The following is a 22,265-nucleotide window of genomic DNA, read 5'->3' as shown; positions in this document are numbered from 1 at the left end:
TTAGAGAAACTTTTAGTGTGTTTGGAAATTTCTGGGATCTTTTATTTCAGCTCAAGAAACATGACTAACAATTTTACATGTTGCATTTATATTTTTGTTCAGTATATTTTTTAAGATAATCTTTGAGAACTAATAATTACCAATAAAAATTAGACAAAGAATCTAAAATTCCAAAAATGTAATGGCATTTGATTTAATGCCAAATCATGCCCCAAATTCATTATGCCAATGAACGCTCCCTATAGCTAGGTTTCCATCCACTTGGCAACAGATTTTCATGCAAATTTTCTAAAATCATCAAAGAAAATGTAATTTTTCCCAACAGTGGTGTATTTCCACCAAACGGACTTGTGGATAAAAGTCAATGCGTGATGACGTAGCACACGCAAAATTTACTTTTTAGTTTAAGTTTTCATGTACCAAATAAAAATCTAAAGTTCAATGCATTTCTATGACATTTTCAACAACCGATAGTTGTCACAAACTGTTGCATTAAATAGCATCTGCGCTCTAGCAAACAGCTTGCAGATACAGTGCAGGTAGGCTTGTCTACATTAGATTATTAGGGATATTTATATTTGTCAAATGGCAGTCAAGTACCGACCATCGTGTCACTAAACCCTCTATTTATTGGAAAGGAGCATCAAGCTCATCACTATACACTTTCACCACACTGTGAAGTTAATAATTTATTTCATCTGAATAGAATCTTCTCCAAACTCCAGCTGAAATGTTAATAACATTGAGCTGTGTTTCAGGAAGAAGCGGCACACATCGGAATGGGCATCAACAGGACGTAGGCAATAATTACACTTTTTAATGCTGAGGCAGTGCTGTATGTAACACAGTGACCTGAAACTGACACACTCCCCTCCCCGCGTTACATCATCGCAAATATCAGATAAAGATAACAAGGGGACAACAAGAACAGAGGACAAACCCTTCCACCCATTTCGCTTGTACAAGATTGTGAAAGGAAAACAAACAGTACTTCAAGAGGCCGGTTTAGAGATATAATGTATATAGATTGTAAATACTGTGTGTGTGTGTGTATACACATACATACACACACAATACCAGTCAAAAGTTTGGACACCTACTTATTCAAAGGGTTTTATTTTTTACTATTTTCTACATTGTAGAATAATAGTGAAGACATCAAAACTATGAAATAACACATATGGAATCATGTAGTAACCAAAACAATGCCAATCATTTGAGAAAATGCCAATAATGTCCAAAGCTGTCATCAAGGCAAAGGGTGGCTACTTTGAAGAATCTCAAATATAAAATATTCTGATTTGTTTAACACTTTCTTTGGTTACTACATGATTCCATATGTGTTATTTCATAGTTTTGACATCTTCACTATCATTCTAAAATGTAGAAAATAGTAAAAAGAAAGAAAAACCTTAGGTGTGTCCAAACGTTTGACTGGTACTGTACACACACACAGGGGTTGATTAATACACGATCTGGGTATTTCATAGGCTTTTTTAAGTACACGTTAAAATGTATTTTTTTTATTTTTATACAGAGACATTGGTTTTGCTATACTGCTTTTCACAGAGTTCAGAATGTTGCATCAGTGCATGTCCATTGTTCCACTGGTCTTATTCTTGAACCCAGTCACCATGGTGGGTGCATTACACCAGTCACATGGCCATATAGAGGGAGAGACTAGGCATGTCTGGACATGTCCCACCAGTCAAAATATCATCTCCACTGTCCTTTAGGCAGCATAGTAAATACAACAGAGCCAACTGGTCCACCAGGGAAGAAACTTTTCCATTGCTGCCTTTACGGAAAAAGAGACCTTTCTTACCGCATTAGAGCCAAAGGAAGCTAAATTAAATGACGGTTTGCTAGTCATATATACAGATGTATTGTAGGCTGCACTAACAAGTGGTTTATTATGTCTAGCACATTTCAAATGGACGATACGCCGAGATCCTGCAAAGTAAGACTAGAAAGGGATAATTACCCACTACCGCATCTAGAAACAGATGTCAGAGTCAGTTGTTGAAATGAAAGTGTCAAGGAAGGACTTTACTGAATATCTAACCAGGGGGAGAAGAGAGGACGAGTATCCCCTCTTTTCTTTGACAGGCAATAGTACATTCTGCACTGGTAGAAAATTTCTGATGTCATCATGTCATTGTTCCACAGGTTAGTCAAGGTTGCCATCTAGGTTGCTGTGCCGCTCCTACCCCCCCCCTCCCACACACACACAATGACTCGCAGGTGTGCAGGAAGGTACAAGGCCATCTGTCCCTTGGTGTGTGGGGGGGGGGGGTGTCGAAACCACGGAGACGACCCTCACGACTTGTCATCGTAGCGGTCGAGCGATGCCTGGGTGTCAGGTAGCTCCATCTCACAGACCAAACTGCGTGGGGACAGGGAGTTCCGGTTGAAGAAGTGGCCACCTGCAAAGAAACATGGGAAGATGTCAATATCAGTGACACCAAGAAACATGACATCTGTCAGTAAGATACCTAACTAGAAAAGCTGATGCTAGCACCATAAACAAAGGTATTATTTATACTTTCTTGGCATCTGTAAACATTATTGCAGGAGACACTGGGATTGGACACCATGATCGACATTTACAGTTGAGTAATAATGTAAGGGTGGGTGAGGTCAAACTGAACAGTGACATTAAGGCAATTCCACAGTAACAGAAAGATGCTGTGACTCCGATTTTCCACTTTAAACCTATGCCAAAACAAAACACAGTTATTGTAAAGTTAAACAAACCATGAAGCAAACTATGAACAAGGACTACTTTTAACAATTTCCACTGAAAATTTGACAAAAACACATTTACTTAAAGAACAGTGCGGATGCAGTTTGGTAACAGAATGATGGTTTGTGCTGTTGGTGCCGTCATTCTGTTACCAAACCTTGCATCTGCAATGTTCTTCAAGTAAATATTTATTTATTGGGAAAATGTCTAAAAGTCGTCCTTGTGCATGGAGTTGTATGTTTTGTTTAACTTTGCTATCATTGGTTTTTGTTTGGCATACATTTTAAAGTGGAAAATCTGAGTCTCTGCATCATTCCCTAACCGTGGAATTGCCCATTGTGAATCTTCAAAGATCCTCAACATGCTATACAACCTCAAGTCAAGAGAGTGATACATGGAAGATCACGCAGACCGCCCATTGATTCATACTAATCATCAATATCATTCAGGCCAGCCTGAACAAGAACTAAGCAGAGATATGTGGAAGTTGTGAACTGATACGAATCAGATGTGGGAGGATAGACCTGTACTGTAATCGCTAAGAAATAGTGCCACCTACTGGGGATAGTGCTGCATTACAGCCAAATACAGAGTATACCAAACATTAGGAACACCTTCCTAGTATTGAGTTGCAATATTACTACCATACCCCATTCAAAGGCACTTAAATATTTTGTCTTGCCCATTCACCCTCAATGTCACACATGCACAATCCATTTCTCAATTGTCTCAAGGCTTAATCGATTCTTTAAGCTGTTTCCTCCCCTTCCTGATTGAAGTGGATTTAACAAGTGACATCAATAAGGGATCATCCCTTTCACCTGGTCAGTCATAGTGTATTTTCAAGTCAAGGTCATGAATGAGCAAAGAAGAACATGAAACTTCAACCTTCTGTAGCGAGCTGTGTCTAGTTTGGGAGCACAAGAATGATGGGTGTCTTTCATTAAATATAGAAACTCACACACACACGCGGAAAGTATTGATTATGAAAGAGAACATAAGTCAAAAGGAGGGAAGATTTAATGTCTCAAAGCGCTTTGCCCTATTACAACCACTAAAAACAATTACAGCCAGGCTCAGCCAGTACAGTAGTAAAAGCTTACAAAATACAATACAGAAACATATGGCAGAAGAAGGCAATATTGAGGCTCCGCCAGAGAAAGGATGGAGAGGGGCAATAAGGCGATCATCTTCACTTCTCCCACTCCAGGCTGGAAGAGAAGGAAGAGAAAAGGAACGATGTTAGAAAAGGTAGCAGAAGAAAGACAGAGCATTAAAGACACGTAGGAACAGAGAAGGGGAATGTAATTGATCTGAACATAAATACTTTTAATCTTCTTTTAAACCATGATGTTCTCGTGTTAAGGCACTTAGCTCCAATACTTTTGAAGTTTGTCTGAGAGGGGATGGATGGAGCCTTCCGTGTTACTTTATACAGTATCCTTTTTAGTTCATGTGAAAACATTCACAATCCAATATTTCATTACTTTTCAAACTCTCTCTGTATTAGATACATGCCAGTACCCATGTCAACTGTACTTAACTTCAGTACACATATACTGTACAGTATGAAACAATTATGCTGTTATTAGATTTATGTTAGCTGCGATCCAAGTTTAGTAAATTCATGGAAATGGAAGTTTGCCACATTTGAATACATTTGAAACAGTCTGACTGTTTTGCATCGGTCTGGACTGTATCCAAACTCCATTGTCTTGACAATGGTTCAAAGTAGCCTGAGTTGAGCCAATTTTCCGATATCCATAAATCAAGAAGTATAGCCCTGGATTCAGGCTTAGTTAAGCAGAAATTAAATAGACAACAATAATCTGTGACTCAAGCTTTATCAATAGGCTTGATTGAAATGTAATGAAGGAGTAGACATATTGAATGTATTGAATTCTGGAAGTATATGGTGGTACTCACTCAGGGCTGGAGAAGCTGGCTGTGGCCTTGATGATCATAAAGCACAGAGTGAGAGTGCTGAGAAGGCCGAAGCTGGCGATTATAAACCACTCCTCTGTCAATAAAAGGAAAGAGGGGGGGGGGGGGGGGGGGGGGGGGGTCATTGCAGCCCAACATGCATTGGGTTAAAAACCGACGAGGCCAAACAGGAAAACACAAAAGATCTTTCCTCTTTGAAATCCAGCAGTAAAGTCAGGAAAACGAAGAGATAAATAAAAGACGTCCTTAAGATCCAAAGAAATATCCAGAGAGCGACACGGAGAGAGGCAGGAGAAAGGAGACATTCACCAGGACAAGCTTGAAGACCGGAGAGAAAGACCTGGAAGCATGGGCATAGCGTAAAGACAGTTATGTACACACAGGCACAAAACACATCCACACCGCACGCCATCCACACATGCATCCACACTGCAGACGCATCCAACGGCGACAAAAAGAGAAACCGAGGCACATCTAGGTCCATCTATACTGCATGTTACTAACGTAACGTGCAGTCTCTTTAAATTGAGAAAAGTCAGGTAAAACTGTCCACATTGAAAGAGAACAGGCATAACTTTCACTATAGGAGCCCTTTGAGGTTGACCAGAAATGAAAGGAACCTGGGTCACATTATCAAACAGCAGAAATGAAAGGAACCTGGGTCACATTATCAAACAGCAGAAATGAGAGGAACCTGGGTCACATTATCAAACAGCAGAAATGAGAGGAACCTGGGTCACATTATCAAACAGCTGAAATGAGAGGAACCTAGGTCACATTATCTAACAGCAGAAATGAGAGGAACCTGGGTCACATTATCAAACAGCAGAAATTGGGTGGATTTATATAAGACTGATTTCAATTAATTTATGAAAGTAGGCCTATCCTGAAACAGGTTTAGGTACTAAGAGTTATCTAGCAACTCTTATTCACTATTATTCAGATTATGAACTACTCACAGGATCAGCTATTCATTCAAATTGATGTTTTATTTTATTTATTTAACCTTTATTTAACTAGGCAAGTCAGTTAAAAACAAATTCTTATTTACAATGATGGTCTACCAAAAGGCCTCCTGTGGAGACGGGGGCCTGGGATAAAAATAAATACAATATAAATCTAGGACAAAACACACATCACAACAAGAGAGACAACACTACATAAAGAGAGACCTAAGACAACAACATAGCAAGACAGCAACACATGACACACAGCATTACTGATTTCTAATTACTAGCTATAAGTGAAAGAACGATAAACAAGTAGTATTGCAGTAATAAACAAGTAGTAGTATTGCAATAATAACTGCAGTGCATGTTCTTATTTTTTTGGTGCAGTGCTGTGAAATCACATCTTCCCCTCCTTCATAAATAGTTATGCACAGTAAAACAGATTGTGGTTCAAGAGGTCCTCTTAGGTCAGTTGTGCATTTTGCCTTCTCATGGTTGGGGCTAGGATCAGTTGGATAGGGATTATGGATTAAACAGACAGCGGCAGCGGGGAGTCAGAGGGGGGTGCAGGGAGCAATGTGACCTACAAGAGACAAGTCTCTGGGGGGGTGTGTGTCTGTGTCCAAGGTCAAGGGAAAGTGTGAAAGGAGACTGAAATCTAAATGCAGAGTCAAAGACAGAGAGACAGAGAGAGAGACAGAGAGCAGGAGAGGATCCAGAGGTTGTCGTGTAATCCTTTTAAAAGTGGTTGTCTTTTTGCTGACAAAACAGAACACAACTAATCTCACTTTTAGTGAAGGGAGGGATAAAGGGGCAGGGAGGGATTTAGGATCTATCTTTTGAGTGTGTGTGTGTGCGCGCGTGCAAGTGGTTTAGAATTATAATTTTGCCTTTAGTTTAGTTTAGATTTACCTAATTTTACCTAATTTAAATAGCATAACAAGATATATATATTTTTTTCTTTCATTTTTCAGAGGCTAATGCCTTCACTAAGTTTGTGAACTATGAAAAGGCTACATTTGATTTATTCCTATGTTCCGAGCTTACATAATAATTATATACATTTGGTGGATGTTTATATTTGTCCCATTTTACACAGATACAAGTGTGCATTATACGCATGTGTGAATTGGAAATGTTTTTTTTTTTGCATATCCCAACTCTCCCTGAGACACACTCGGAGAGTGGGGTCACGGCCAGGGTCTGCCATTATCAACGGTGACCCTGGAGCAATTAGGGTTAAGTGCCTTGCTGTGCATAGGTCACAGTGTGTTCTGATGATAATATAATATATAATGCTGAATGTAACCTTTCATATCAATAAAGTCATTTGAAATAAAATCTAAACTTGAGTTGAAGACTAGAAAGGTTGTCCAAGGCGGAAGCTGCTTACTGGTGACGGCGATGTTGATCTCTCCGGTGCGGGGGGTGAGCTCTCCGCTCTCTGAGGGGATCTGGGGTCCAGTGCCAGGGTGGCCTTGCTGCAGGGGCTCCAGGCTGATGGATGTCTCACTGGACAGGTCCACTAGGGCTGTCCGCTGGCTGGCCATCGTCTGGCTGCGCCCTATCCTGTGGTCCATGTCGAAGCCGACGTTGTCCACGCACGGTAGGTTGGGCTAAAGGGGGTAGGGGAGTAAACACAAGGGTTAGAGGAATGTTATGGCTAGTGGTTAAACAACGGTTAGAGGAATGTTATGGCTAGTGGTTAAACGATGGTTGGAGGAATGTTATGGCTAGTTGTTAAACAACGGTTAGAGGAATGTTATGGCTAGTGGTTAAACAACGGTTAGAGGAATGTTATGGCTAGTGGTTAAACGATGGTTGGAGGAATGTTATGGCTAATTGTTAAACAACGGTTAGAGGAATGTTATGGCTAGAGGTTAAACACAAGGGTTAGAGGAATGTTATGGCTAGTGGTTAAACAACGGTTAGAGGAATGTTATGGCTAGTGGTTAAACACAAGGGTTAGAGGAATGTTATGGCTAGTGGTTAAACAACGGTTAGAGGAATGTTATGGCTAGTGGTTAAACAACGGTTAGAGGAATGTTATGGCTAGTGGTTAAACGATGGTTGGAGGAATGTTATGGCTAGTGGTTAAACAACGGTTAGAGGAATGTTATGGCTAGTGGTTAAACACAGGGGTTAGAGGAATGTTAAGGCTAGAGGTTAAACAACGGTTAGAGGAATGTTATGGCTAGTGGTTAAACACAAGGGTTAGAGGAATGTTATGGCTAGTGGTTAAACACAAGGGTTAGAGGAATGTTATGGCTAGTGGTTAAACACAAGGGTTAGAGGAATGTTATGGCTAGAGGTTAAACAACCGTTAGAGGAATGTTATGGCTAGTGGTTAAACAACGGTTAGAGGAATGTTATGGCTAGAGGTTAAACAACGGTTAGAGGAATGTTATGGCTAGTGGTTAAACACAAGGGTTAGAGGAATGTTATGGCTAGTGGTTAAACAACGGTTAGAGGAATGCTATGGCTAGTGGTTAAACAACGGTTAGAGGAATGTTATGACTAGTGGTTAAACAACGGTTAGAGGAATGTTATGGCTAGAGGTTAAACAACGGTTAGAGGAATGTTATGGCTAGTGGTTAAACACAAGGGTTAGAGGAATGTTATGGCTAGTGGTTAAACACAAGGGTTAGAGGAATGTTATGGCTAGTGGTTAAACAACGGTTAGAGGAATGTTATGGCTAGTGGTTAAACACAAGGGTTAGAGGAATGTTATGGCTAGTGGTTAAACACAAGGGTTAGAGGAATGTTATGGCTAGTGGTTAAACAACGGTTAGAGGAATGTTATGGCTAGTGGTTAAATAACGGTTGGAGGAATGTTATGGCTAGTGGTTAAACAACGGTTAGAGGAATGTTATGGCTAGTGGTTAAACACAAGGGTTAGAGGAATGTTATGGCTATTGGTTAAACAACGGTTAGAGGAATGTTATGGCTAGTGGTTAAACACAAGGGTTAGAGGAATGTTATGGCTAGTGGTTAAACACAAGGGTTAAAGGAATGTTATGGCTAGTGGTTAAGCAACGGTTGGAGGAATGTTATGGCTAGAGATTAAACACAAGGGTTAGAGGAATGTTATGGCTAGTGGTTAAATAACGGTTGGAGGAATGTTATGGCTAGAGGTTAAACAACGGTTAGAGGAATGTTATGGCTAGAGGTTAAACAAGGGTTAGAGGAATGTTATGGCTAGAGGTTAAACAAGGGTTAGAGGAATGTTATGGCTAGTGGTTAAACAACGGTTAGAGGAATGGTATGGCTAGTGGTTAAACACAAGGGTAAGAGGAAAGTCTAATTTGTGTCGTATTAACTCATGCTGATCGCTGACCCTGATTTTGACCATGACCTTAACATGAACACTTAGCTTCAGAGAAAATAGCTCTTGTAGCAGCTCATCAGATGTGATGATACCACTTTAGTCCTGATTTGACTAGTTTCTGACGTCTGAGCAATAGTTCCATAACTTACCAGCAGGGGGAATACTAGGACTACGGATGAGGTCATATACAGCTGGCATAAACAGATGGTTACGCAATTGCCTGGGCCATGTTCAGTCGCAAAACATTCTCCAACGTTGCAGATAGAAATTCCATGAATAAAGCTGATGTGATTCCTTATTCTACATGTCAGAGAGGCATGTTTGTTCTACATAGCCTATTTCTATCTGAATGTTCCAAAACGTTACATCGTACTGAGCGCGCCCAAGGATGAACATGGTCTGTCACAATGATGGGGAGCAGCAGCATGTGAAGGGCAATCTGGGGAAATAACGCCTTAATCTACAACGCAACACAGGTTTTGTTGTATTCTACTGTTAATCAACAACCATGTAAATTGAGAAGATGACAATATATGATATTTTTCCTCATTATTTGGGTCGAGTCGTTTGTGAAGTTGATCACAATTTTTTTTGAATGAGTACTGGCATTGCCGGATAACATTTGTATACTGACTTCTAACACATTTCTACTGATAAGGCATTGAGATATTGACTACACTAATACTCACCATGATGCCCAGAGCTTTGAGGATGTTCAGTTTACACATGGGACAAGTACAGTGCTCATTCAGCCAGGGGTCCACACACAGCTTATGGAAGACATGCCTGTGCAGAGAGACACAGAAACAAAGAACACGGTTGAAGAGCAGGAAACCACCTCCACAAACAAGCCCCACAACAGCCTATATGCGACTCTTCAAAGACAGACATGGCCCCTTTACGTCCTGCGATTGCACAATGACCGCTCTGTTTGAGCTGACAAGGAGGGCCTAGAGTATGAAAGAGTAAATATAACACTTTATTAAGGTCCTGTAATAAACCACTTATAAACAGTTGACTTACCCTTTCTGAATCATTATTCCTACATTTGTAAATGTCAATAAGCAATCTCTAAATAGTCAATTATGCATTTATAAACACTATTTTAATTGAACTGCCTTTCTCGTCAGCATGCTAGGCTTGCTAATGCTAAGCTAGCATGCTGATGAAAAAGGCAGTTTACTTAAAATAGTATTTATAAATAAAATGTATAAATGTGGACCCCAGGAAGGGTAACTGCTGCTTCAGCAACAGCTAATGGGTATCCTAAAATAGAAAAAAGAATAAAACAAGACTTAAGAGATTGCTCACTGACATTTACAAATGTAGGAACAACGATTCATAAATGGTAAGTCAACTCTTTACAACCTGTTTATAAATGGTTTATTAAGGGACCTTATTATAAAGTGTTACCAAAACGAGTCACGCTTTAAGACACAGTGATCATTGTGGCGCAACTTGGACACAAGGTTGACATTGTCTGTCCGTCATGACACAAGACAGCCATTGTGGATCTGAGAGAAACTTCATGTTTGAGATAGCTTTCTGCTCCCTATTTTTATATGATGCCGGGCTGCCAGTTTCAATGCACTTCAAAAGGACCATTAGGACCAGATTTACTGTAGCTTGTCTTGCCTACCTCATAATATATCACTAACCTTAACTGCTTAATGGCTTTATCAAAAGCATGGTGCATAAATCATTTCAACATTAAAGATCCTCATGATGAGCATCCATAAAACAATACAAGACCCCATTACATCATCGCTAAAGAACAAATCCTTAAGTGCCAGTACCAACCATGCATAATAGAAAATACTTAACCGCCGATTCCTAAGGACAAACATAAAAGTGCATGTTGATTCTGTTAAGTGCCTGTCTAACATGGCCGGGCATTTCCTGGGCATGTTCTGTTCCTTATCGAAGCCACTTGCAGCGGCCCTCTACCAATGCTTTACTTTCTTTCAAGGGGGGCACAGAAAACAAGGGCTCCATACATTAATGATGAGTCTGTTTACCATACAATGGCTTGGGGAGAAAGTCAGTGGGCAGTAAGAAGCAGTCCTGCAAGAGAGAGACTTTTGGATAAGCTGTGATTGTAGTGAGACTTGGATAAGCATGTGTGTGTGTGTGTGTGTGTGTGTGTGTGTCAATAAGCTTTGATTGTGTGTGTGTGCGTGCATGTCTGTTTATATAACCAGTGTGATAGTGTTTGGGAATGTGTCAAAGGGTGAGCTTGTGTAGTAGTTTGTGTGATTGTTTGACAGTGTAAATGTGTGTGTGACTGATGTAAAGTCAGTCTGTCTGTATGTGTATGCTGTAAGTGAGACACTCCAGTCTGGAAAAGATTCCGCTCACAGTCTTTGCCTGCATCCCAGAAGGCCCATTGGGCTCTGGTCAAATGTAGCGCACTATATAGGGAATAGGGTGCCATAGTAAACACACTCTTTCTTAGAGCAGAGTAAAAACAGAGAACAAAATGACAGTCGGACAGACGGGTAGATACCTATTAGATACTATAACAGATGCCATCACAGAACAACAACAACATACCGAGATACTTATGTTTGTTGTTCCTGTCTTGGTTGGTATGTTCGGTTTATCCAGATGGCATGTTACGGCATTTAAAATATTTGTCCGCTTGCCTACCTGCCTGGCTGTCTGTCTTCCTGTCTGACTGCCTGCCAGCCAGCCTGCCTGTCAGTCCATTCAAGTCTGACCAGAAAATCATCCCTCTATTGACAAGACATTGTCCTATAGACTGATATTAAACGTACAGAGACAAATTGAATGGCTGATGGCAGGTCAAGTGTACTCCTTTACTTCAATGCTTTTAGTTATTGATTGGGGATAGCAGCGTGTACTTAAGGGAGGCACCAGAGGGATTGGTGTTCAGAGATACAGTATGAACACAGAGGAGGATGCAGTATGCACACATGTGATAAGGACCGATAAACTCCACTCTACATAAACAGCCATGTTCACCTCTCTCTCCATTGTTCTCACGCACTCTCTCTCTTTGCCTCTCCATTGTTCTCTCTCGCTCTTTCTCTCTGCCTCTCCATTGTTCTCTCTCGCTCTCTCTGCCTCTCCATTGTTCTCTCTCTCTCTCTGCCTCTCCATTGTTCTCTCTCTCTCTGCCTCTCCATTGTTCTCTCTCTCTCTCTGCCTCTCCATTGTTCTCTCTCTCTCTCTGCCTCTCCATTGTTCTCTCTGCCTCTCCATTGTTCTCTCTCTCGCTCTGCCTCTCCATTGTTCTCTCTCTCGCTCTCTCTGCGTTTACCATCAGGATCATGTCCATCTTGGTATCATTGCAGTGTGCCCTAAAACCACATACCTGATGAAGGGCACAAATCAAAAGGTACATTTTGGTACTACTAACATGACCAGTCAACTGCACAGGTTACTCCAAATCTGTAATTAGCCTACCTATGGATTGCAAACAGAAATTAGCTCTTTAGGTAGACTAACTGACACTTATGTATGCAGTAGTTCTGAGATAATGATTATTGTGCATTGCATGTCTTTCACCTAATTAAATAATAGCAGGTTGAGGCCTGAGGCAAAAAAAAATGTTTAAAATCAGTTGCAACGATGTCAAATCAAATCATTTTATTGGTCGCGTACACATATTTTGCTTAAGTTATTGCAGATGCAACAAAATGCTTATGTTTCTAGCTCTAACAGTGCAGTAGTAACAAACAATACAACACACACAAATAAATAAAAAAATGTAAATGAAGAAATATCAGAACGAGCAATGTCAGTGTCTGGAATACAAATCTATCTGTATTTGATGGTGTGTATAGACATTATGGACAATATATGATTAGAAAAGGTGTGCACACAGCAGTAGTTATATAGGATGAGCATTGACTAGAATACAGTATATACATGTAAAGTGGGTGAAACAGTATGTAAACATTATTAAAGTGACCAGTGTTCAATGACTATGTACATAGGGCAGCAGTCTCTAAGGTGCAGGGTAGAGTACCGGGTGGTAGCCGGCTAGTAACAGTGACTAAGTTCAGGGCAGGGTATTGGGTGGAGTCCGGCTAGTGATGACTGTTTAACAGTCTGATGGCCTGGTTATCAGTCTCTCGGTCTCAGCTTTGATGAACATGTACAGTCTCTTCCTTCTAGATGGTAGTGGGGTAAACAGGCCGTGGCTCGGGTGGCTGTGGTCTTATTGGCCTTCGTGTGACACCGGGTGCTGTAGATGTCCTGGAGGGAAGGCGATCTGGAGAGCCCTGCTCAGACACTTCTGACTTTTCAACTTCATTTAACGCTAGCCCGACTATCAGCATGTCCACACCTTCTGTGAGGACGAGGTAATACTGTATATGAAGTCTTGCCCTTTTTGCCTCATAGGAAGGACCTGTGTTCTTCACTTCCCCTTCTCCAAGCCTCTCTGATTGCTCCTCTTTGACAGAGACTGGATAAGCAGGATGGATGGAGAGCATTAATGGTAGACGGCCCGTTTACATTTCTGATATCTGATCTGGACTGAACTGGTCTGAGGAAGGAGTGGGTACATCGTCCTTGTGTCAGTTGGGCCAAACTAAACATTTACATTTGAGTCATTTAGCAGACGCTCTTATCCAGAGTGACTTACAGTTAGTGCATTCATTTTAAGATGAATAGCCAGCAGCATACCACCCTGCATCCCACTGCTGGCTTGCTTCTGAAGCTAAGCAGGGTTGGTCCTGGTCAGTCCCTGGATGGGAGACCAGATGCTGCTGGAAGTGGTGTTGGTGGGCCAGTAGGAGGCACTCTTTCCTCTGGTCTAAAAAATATCCCACTGCCCTGTGTAGGGTGCAGTCTTTCGGATGGGACGTTAAAACGGGTGTCCTGACTCTCTGAGGTCATTAAAGATCCCATGGCACTTATCATAAGAGTAGGGGTGTTAACCCCGATGTCCTGGCTAAATTCCCAATCTGGCCCTCAAACCATCATGGTCACCTAATAATCCCCAGTCTACAATTGGCTCATTCATCCCCCTCCTCTCCCCTGTAACTATTCCCCAGGTCATTGCTGTAAATGAGAATGTGTTCTCAGTCAACTTACCTGGTAAAATAACAGATAAATAAAAAAGATAGCTAGGGCTTCCTGAGTGGTGCAGCGGTCTAAGGCACTGCATCGCAGTGCTTGAGGCGTCACTACAGACCTTGGGTTCGATCCCAGGCTGTTCACCTCCGGCCTCCTGGCTTTTTTTATGGCTGTTTTGGAGCATTGGCTTCTTCCTTGCTGAGCAGCCTTTCAGGTTATGTCAATATAGGACTCGTTTTACTGTGGATATAGATACTTTTGTACCCGTTTCCTCCAGCATCTTCACAAGGTCCTTTGCTGTTGTTCTGGGATTGATTTGCACTTTTTGCACCAAAGTACGTTCATCTCTAGGAGACAGAACGTGTCTCCTTTTTGAGCGGTATGACGGCTGCATGGTCCCATGGTGTTTATACTTGCGTACTATTGTTTGTACAGATGAACGTGGTACCTTCAGGCATTTGGAAATTGCTCCCAAGGATTAGCCAGACTTGTGGATCAAATCAAATGTATTTATATAGCCCTTCTTACATCAGCTGATATCTCAAAGTGCTGTACAGAAACCCAGCCTAAAACCCCAAACAGCAAGCAATGCAGGTGTAGAAGCACGGTGGCTAGGAAAAACTCCCTAGAAAGGCCAAAACCTAGGAAGAAACCTAGAGAGGAACCAGGCTATGAGGGGTGGCCAGTCCTCTTCTGGCTGTGCAGGGTGGAGATTATAACAGAACATGGCCAAGATGTTCAAATGTTCATAAATGACCAGCATGGTCAAATAATAATAATCACAGTAGTTGTCGAGGGTGCAGCAAGTCAGCACCTCAGGAGTAAATGTCAGTTGGCTTTTCATAGCCGACCATTGAGAGTATCTCTACTGCTCCTGCTGTCTTTAGAGAGTTGAAAACAGCAGGTCTGGGACAGGTAGCACGTCCGGTGAACAGGTCAGGGTTCCATAGCCGCAGGCAGAACAGTTGAAACTGGAGCAGCAGCAAGGCCAGGTGGACTGGGGACAGCAAGGAGTCATCATGCCAGGTAGTCCTGAGGCACTACAATTGTTTTTCTGAGGTCTTGGCTGATTTCTTTAGATTTTCCCATGATGTCAAGCAAAGAGGCACTGAGTTTGAAGGTAGGCCTTGAAATACATTCACAGGTACACCTACAATTGACAAAAATTATGTCAATTAGCCTATTAGAAGCTTCTAAAGCCATAACATAATTTTCTGGAATTTTTCAAGCTGTGCAAAGGCAGAGTCAACTTGGTGTATGTAAACTTCTGACCTGCTGGAATTGTGATACAGTGAATTATAAGTGAAATAATCTGTCTGTAAACAATTGTTTGAAAAATTACTTTTGTCATGCACAAAGTAGATGTCCTTACCGACTTGCCAAAACTATAGTTTGTAACAAGAAATTTGTGGAGTGGTTGAAAAACGAGTTTTAATGACTCCAACCTAAGTGTATGTAAACTTCCGACTTCAACTGTATGTGTATGTGTGTGTCGGGGGAAGAGGAAGTGTGTGTGTTTGTGGGTGCAAGTCATTTGGCAGCACTGGATCTAAATATAGCCGGAGCTACCTAGCAGGGGTTATGACTCACAGTGTGCTGCGAGACAAGACAGGCTTGATAGTGTCTGTGTTTCCAAAACAGACCAGACTCCATTTAGCTAGAGAACAACTCTCTTTTCTCTCTACCTTTGTCACACTCTCTCACCTTCCTTCCTGTGCTCGTTATAATTCTTCTTTTTTTCTTCCAATACCTCCTCTGGTCTGTTACTTTCTGTAACTCCATCTTCTTTTCCCTCTCTCTTGCTCCTTTTTCCTGGCAAGAGCTTAAATGTCAACTCTCACTGACATTACATTTTCCACTTCCTTTGTAAAGCATAGTGATCCACTAAACCAACACGTGTGTGTGTTCTACAACTGATCCTAAATCAGACCCAAATGGTCAAACCAGAGGTGATTGACAGGTAGTAAAGACTCCTCCTATTGTATCAAGGTTTTTATGGTTTAAGATTTGTCACCTCACCTGCAGAAATACAGTATTAACTTTCTACCTTTTCTTATTGGTGGTGTGACACATCTTAATATGTGCAAATTAACTATGGCTGAACTGTGGGGAGGTGTGTTTCTGGTCTAGTCTGATGTGTGTCAGTGCAGTCGTCCCACTGAGCAGATCAGCAGGAAAGGTGTGAGACGGATCTGATGGGGGGGGTGAGGAGGGAGGGAAGGAAAGGGCGCCATGTGACGGATGGGTGTGGAGATTGCCTCAGACAGGAGGAGAAACTTCAGGGAGGGGTAGAAACGCACTTCGGAGGGAGGGAGGGAGGGAAGGAGAGGAGGGAGGGGATGTAAGTGGATGGTGTGACATTGAGAATGAGTGGATGGCGGACATGTTGTATTCCGAATCCGAGTGAGAGTTTGTTGCGTGTAAAAGCCACAAGGGCTGTGTCAGGCTGTCCCACACTCCTAGCTTAGGATGTATATAGGTACACACACAGTCAACCCACCAAACACACACACTCACTTGCAGGGCAGGATGCGGACCACGTCGTTGAGCTGGTATCCCTCGATGCACACGGCGCAGTGGTTGAAGTCCGGGTCTGTTTCCTGCAGCACAGAAGACAAACAGAACAGGCCAGTCAGTGTCAGACAGCTACAATGAACAGAAAGCAATCTATTACTGAGGAAGAACAGTGACAATCAATCAGACATTTTGCTTTTGACAATTCATATTCACTTTCAACCAGATGATAAATAGCTGGTTTGTTCAACAGGCCGAGGTGCAGTGCCAAACATGGTCAGTGTTTCCTCTTGAATGTTTGTTTGGAGAGACATCAATACCCTTTAGACATCCAGCAGGGCTGGGACTGAACGTTTTATATTATTGTAGGGTTGGCTGCCTGTGTAAAGGAACATAATGTTAGGGGAAACATGTTCAGTATACAGAGTACAATTAAGTAGAGTACTCTTGTTGAATCAGCATGTCAGGGATGGAACTGATGGCCACGTTGCCGTGTCAACCACACCCATCACCGTGACAACGGCCACGGCAGGTGGCGGCACGTCTGACTGACTGACTGCCCTGGCATGTCCATCACAAGGTGTCATGCTTAAGTATGCCATATGAGGAAGAGAGAGAGGGGAAGGTGGGAAGAGAGGAGAGAAGAAGAGGTGTGAAAGGGGCAAAGAGGTAAAGGGAGAGGGAGTGAAAGACAGCGATAGAGGGCGATGACACAAAGCATGACAAGAGAGGTGCAGAGCCAAGGAAGGAAATAAGGAAAGAAGGAAAGAGGGGGTGATAGATTGAAAGACGGATGGCAGAAAAGTGTGATGGAGAGAAAGAAAGAGAACCGTTTGATAAAGAGAGAATGTGTGTGAGAGAGAGAAAGAGAGAGAGACAGACAGACAGATGTAATCAATGCTGTGTTATTTATGGAGGGTGGCTAACCATCTCTGCTGACAGTAGAGAAGCTGCCACAGAGGTGCACAAGGACAGACGGTTGCCCAGCCCCGCCTGGCCGGGGACTGAATTAGCACGCGGTGCCAAGCGAACAGGGAGGGACCGATCGATACGCCAGGAAGAACTGAGACAACACAGACCTGTCATCTCTCTAGTCATGCCTGGGAACACTAGCCTAGTCCGACATGTATGTGCTGACTGTACACACACACACAAACATATACCTACATACACACAACTGTTCAAAAGTTTGGGGTCATATAGAAATGTCTTTGTTTTTGAAATAACAGCACATTTTTTGTCCATTAAAATAACGTAACATTTATCAGAAATACAGTGTAGATATTGTTAATGTTGTAAATGACTATTGTAGCTGGAAACAGCTGATTTTTAATAGAATATCTACATAGGCGTACAGAGGCCGTTATCAGCAACCATCACTCCTGAGTTCCTAAGGCACGTTGTGTTAGCTAATCCAAGTTTATCATTTTAAAAGGCTAATTGATCATTAGAAAACCCTTTTGCAATTATGTTAGCACAGCTGAAAACCAGATTAAAGAAGCAATAAAACTGGCCTTCTTTAGACTACTTGAGTATCTGGAGCAACAGCATTTGTGGGTTTGATTACAAACTCAAAATGGCCAGAAACAAAGACCTTTCTTCTGAAACTCATCAGTCTATTCTTGTTCTGAGAAATGAAGACTATTCCATGCAAGAAATTGCCAAGAAACTGACGATCTTGTACAACGCTGTGTACTACTCCCTACACAGAACAGCGCAAGCTGTCTCTAACCAGAATAGAAAGAGGAGAAAGTTTGAGAAAGACGCCTCACAAGTCCTCAACTGGCAGCATTAAATAGTACCCGCAAAACACCAGTTTCAACGTCAACAGTGAAGAGGCGAGGGATCTTAAGCACTTACAAATTTCTAACATATTGTGTGATATATATATCTCAACAGTGAAGAGGCGACTCCGGGATGCTGGCCTTCTAGGCAGAGTTCCTTTGTCCAGTGTCTGTTCTTTTTCCCATCTTAATCTATTATTTTTATTGGCCAGTCTGAAATATGGCTTTTTCTTTGCAACTCTGCCTAGAAGGTCAGCATCCCGGAGTCGCCTCTTCACTGTTGAGATATATATATCACACAATATGTTAGAAATTTGTAAGTGCTTAAGATCCCGTTCTCTCTAACTTTGTTCCAACCGACTAAACCATTTAGAAAGGGCTATGCAAAATTGGAAGAGCAGTGACAAGTACTCCTGGGTATGGGAGTTCTGGGTATGGGAGTTCTGGGTATGGGAGTTCTGCTCAAGTCTGACAGGTTGTATAGAACAGATAGTGATCCGTACCAGGTCGCCATGCAGAGATACAGAGGACAAAAACATAGTACTGAGGCCCATCTGACCTAGTGGGGGAGGGGCAGTAGACCAGTTTTAAGACCCTGGGGAGTCTGCTCCATTTCCCCCCCAACCCTGACTTCCTGTTACTGTGAGCGAGGCAAGCTGCTGTAAATGGCTGCCTGATTAAATATGAATGTTGTCCTCTACAGAGGCTGCTGGCACAGAATGAGGCCAAAGCACACAGCACACAGCACAGACCAGGCCGTGTGTGAAATAGGCTTCGGCTAAAATAAAGCAGATCTGTGTCACTAATGGCAGATTTTCATGATGGCAGAATCTGAGCTTTGTAGGGCCCGCGGATGACTGGGGTTGTGGAAGGGCAGAGAAGTGTCTCTCACCACCACAAGTAACTTTGGACTATGAGACGGAACTGATGTGTTATCAGTTGGCTACGGATGTGATGGAATAGTCCCTGACGCGGCCTGAATGTGTCCTATATGGACTGTGACACATGGGTTACGGAGCTGACCAGTGCACTATTGAATGTGGTGAAGTGCTCCCGGAGTTGACCAGCGTCAGTGTTGACAGAGATGGAGTTGACAGAGGCCTGGCCCATGTCCTAGGGACTGGTAAAATAGGTGACAGCGCTGACCTTTTAATGTTGGCACTGGTATTTCAATCAATTGAACAACAGCGCTTCCGTTTTGATTGAGCTGGACAATGGTGTTATTGTTGGTCTATGAAGGAAATGGCCCTCCAGCTGAGCAATAATGTTTAATTATGCTATGAAGGTCATTAGTTTAACAGTCCATAGCAGCCGCAACATGTTAGAGATGCAGTGAATGCTGCTACATGAATTTCTGATACACAGTAGAAGTGATGGTTGGAGCATGTTGCTCATAACTCCAGAGTTACAGCTTTGGTTCCCACATGGGTCCACAAATAGTGAATTTATGCGTTCGCTGTAATAACCATATAAAAGGTTGTATAGATAAGGGAAGGGCAGCCAAACATACTGGCTTAGAATGCTTCGTATTGTATCCCGACAGTATCAGGTATAATGTAATTAGCTCTCGACTGCAGCTTGTTACGCAAGCAGTCCTTGTCGGCTGTCGATGGTTATGGCAAGAGCTCGCCATTGTGTTACAGCAGGGGAAGAGCTATCACACGGTTGTCGCTGTTTCTCCCAAACCCTCCTTCCACTCAGTCATAAGGGCTCTTACGTCCAAAGTCATCAAGCATGGGCAAGGTTAACATCATTTATTGTCCAGAGGGACGTCGTGGCCTGAAACTGGTTGGTTATTTGTGACCAGTGACACTGTAGCCTGTTGTCATATCCGTCATCACTGTAACAGGCTGTATTATCTACCAAGAGCCTTGGCCCCTTAGTGCCTATCTTCTCCCCCCTCCCTTTTATCCTTCTGCTCCCCAATATCCAAGCGTGACATCTGGCTCAGTGAGGTCAATCACTCCCGGCGGACTTCCTCCAGATGGGAGGTTTCAATTTCTGCGGCACACTCCAAGGCCCATGGTTTATTCATGAACAGAGACCTGTCTGACCTTGACGAGGGCTCAGAGGAGAGGAGGGGCCGGACGGAGAGGACCAACCCGCTCTCCCCTTCTCCGAGCCCCGTCAGCCCTGACACTCTTCTTCACTGGAGACACTCTAAGAACCTCCGTTACACATCACTAGCATTTCACTTTTTCAGTCAGATGGCATTTCTACCATTTATTGCATGTATCATTGTAAGAAATGCATCTGGTGTTACTATAGGAGGATTTAGAAAGGATTTGAATCGTTCGTCTTCGTTTAGTTGTTCAGGTTACACACGTTGACTACCAACCACATATTCTGGAATATTTGAATAACGAACACAAGCAGAGTTTGTATTTAACATTCACAAGAGTGCAAGATCCCTCGATCAATAAATCAATTCTCTCCTTTGACACGTATGGCTGCAGCCAGATTGTCTCCAATCACCTAAAAAGACAGCGTTTAAGCGGACACGTCCGTCCGTCCGTCCATCCATACACTCATCCATCACCTTTGACAACCTCATTCGGAGCTGTAAACCCTTTTCGAGGTGAGAGGCATAAATAAAGAAGAAAGCCTAATACGATAATAAACGTCCTTGTGTCAGATCCTTCAGGGCCACCATTCCTGGAAGGACTTGATTAGCGAGAGAAATATGTCAGAAGCCATATTACTAATGGTGAACCTTCAACCAACCATTGGTCCGGAAGAGAAGAAGAGCCAAGAAAGGACAGCGTGAATGGGTATTGGGAGGAATGTCTTGGTTTGTACAGGCAGAAATGTATTTATCATCTCTTCCTAACATCAGTCAGACAAGGCTGGATTATGGACCAAGATCAACTAGACTGGATATTCTCAAATTCTGGAAAGGCTCAATCCCATATCTCTAGACAGCATGGAAAAATGGCAATACATGGTTGAGAAAGTTACTAAGTTGTTGGACAGGGGGTGACATGGACAAGAAATAGTGCCGGCAGGTTTACCTTGTCCCCTTTCTTCACTGTCCTGGTTGTCAGCTTCCCTATGGCTTTCTTAGCTGCATCTCCAAGTCGACGCTGGCAGAGAGAGAGAGAAGGGAGGAAGGGAGGGAGGGAGAGCAGGGGGAGGGAGGGAGATAATATTAAGGTGAATCTGGAGAGCAAATGTAGCCTGAGGGTTGAATTAACAATAGGAATGAAATATAACTTAGTCGGCATAAAATACTCTTCTCAAACTAATTTCCCCAAACTCCATAGTGTAGCATGAATAGAAGTACAGTAATTCAACATTCTTTTTGCTTTAAACATTTCAAACTATTGGGGAATTTGTGCAAAACAGAGCAGAAACATCGACTTCCTATCCAGTCAAAGACACGATTGTTAGGGCGAGTTGTGCTGTAAAAATCGATGAATAATTCTATTATATTTGAATTCCCTGGCCTGTGAGTTTTAGAACGTCATGTAGCTCACTCAAACCATCCCCAGATGGTGTCAGAGAAACTAGGGTATCATATACGGTCTCCCCAAACTCCCAGTGTCCTCTGCTACCTTCTACCAGTAGGTTGCTAGGGATGTTGCTAGGAGGCAGGACACGTGACAGTCCTTCTGCCTGCTCAGGTCAGAGCCTCTTCATTCTCTCTCCAAGCGGACAAGAGAGATGGAGGGCATGGACAGTGAGGGATGTAATTGAAACTTGTGCATTTACTATTGGTTAATGTTGCTAGTTGTTGCTATGTTATACAGTCCTTTGCTTATGCCACCATCTCCTTATACAGTACATCTTGTTATTGTTCTATTACTCCATTCTCATGCTACGTTTATTATGAACAATATATTTATTCATATCTCTTCTCTGTACAGAACCACATCTATCTCATATGTCCTCTGGAAATAAAGTTCTCTATTTGTGTGTAAAGTCTCTGTGAGGTTGCCTTATTCCTCTGA

The 22,265-nt window shown here is 42.4% G+C and overlaps 1 protein-coding gene across 2 annotated transcripts in view; it reads right to left on the bottom strand.

Annotated features, from left to right (window-relative positions):
* Positions 1 to 1,372: 1,372 nt before the first annotated feature.
* The window catches only part of LOC120048043 (E3 ubiquitin-protein ligase RNF130-like), a 69,070-nt gene continuing 48,177 nt past the window's right edge, over positions 1,373 to 22,265 (bottom strand). The window contains exons 5-10 of one of the 2 annotated variants that reach the window (XM_038993722.1): positions 21,327 to 21,398; positions 16,535 to 16,617; positions 9,658 to 9,754; positions 7,034 to 7,256; positions 4,673 to 4,766; positions 3,204 to 3,957 (exon numbers count right to left, since the gene is read on the bottom strand). In XM_038993722.1, coding sequence (XP_038849650.1) covers positions 3,939 to 3,957; positions 4,673 to 4,766; positions 7,034 to 7,256; positions 9,658 to 9,754; positions 16,535 to 16,617; positions 21,327 to 21,398 — 588 coding nt within the window. In that variant the 3' untranslated portion in view covers positions 3,204 to 3,938. Of the gene's footprint in view, positions 2,427 to 3,203; positions 3,958 to 4,672; positions 4,767 to 7,033; positions 7,257 to 9,657; positions 9,755 to 16,534; positions 16,618 to 21,326; positions 21,399 to 22,265 lie in introns of those variants that run through there. The other variant, XM_038993723.1, reaches the window with a different exon arrangement.

The sequence above is a fragment of the Salvelinus namaycush genome, chromosome 5, assembly GCF_016432855.1.
Source record: "Salvelinus namaycush isolate Seneca chromosome 5, SaNama_1.0, whole genome shotgun sequence".
Taxonomy (NCBI): domain Eukaryota; kingdom Metazoa; phylum Chordata; class Actinopteri; order Salmoniformes; family Salmonidae; genus Salvelinus; species Salvelinus namaycush.
Note: the sequence above shows the minus strand (reverse complement) of the source record. Positions and strands in the feature narration are given on the sequence as shown.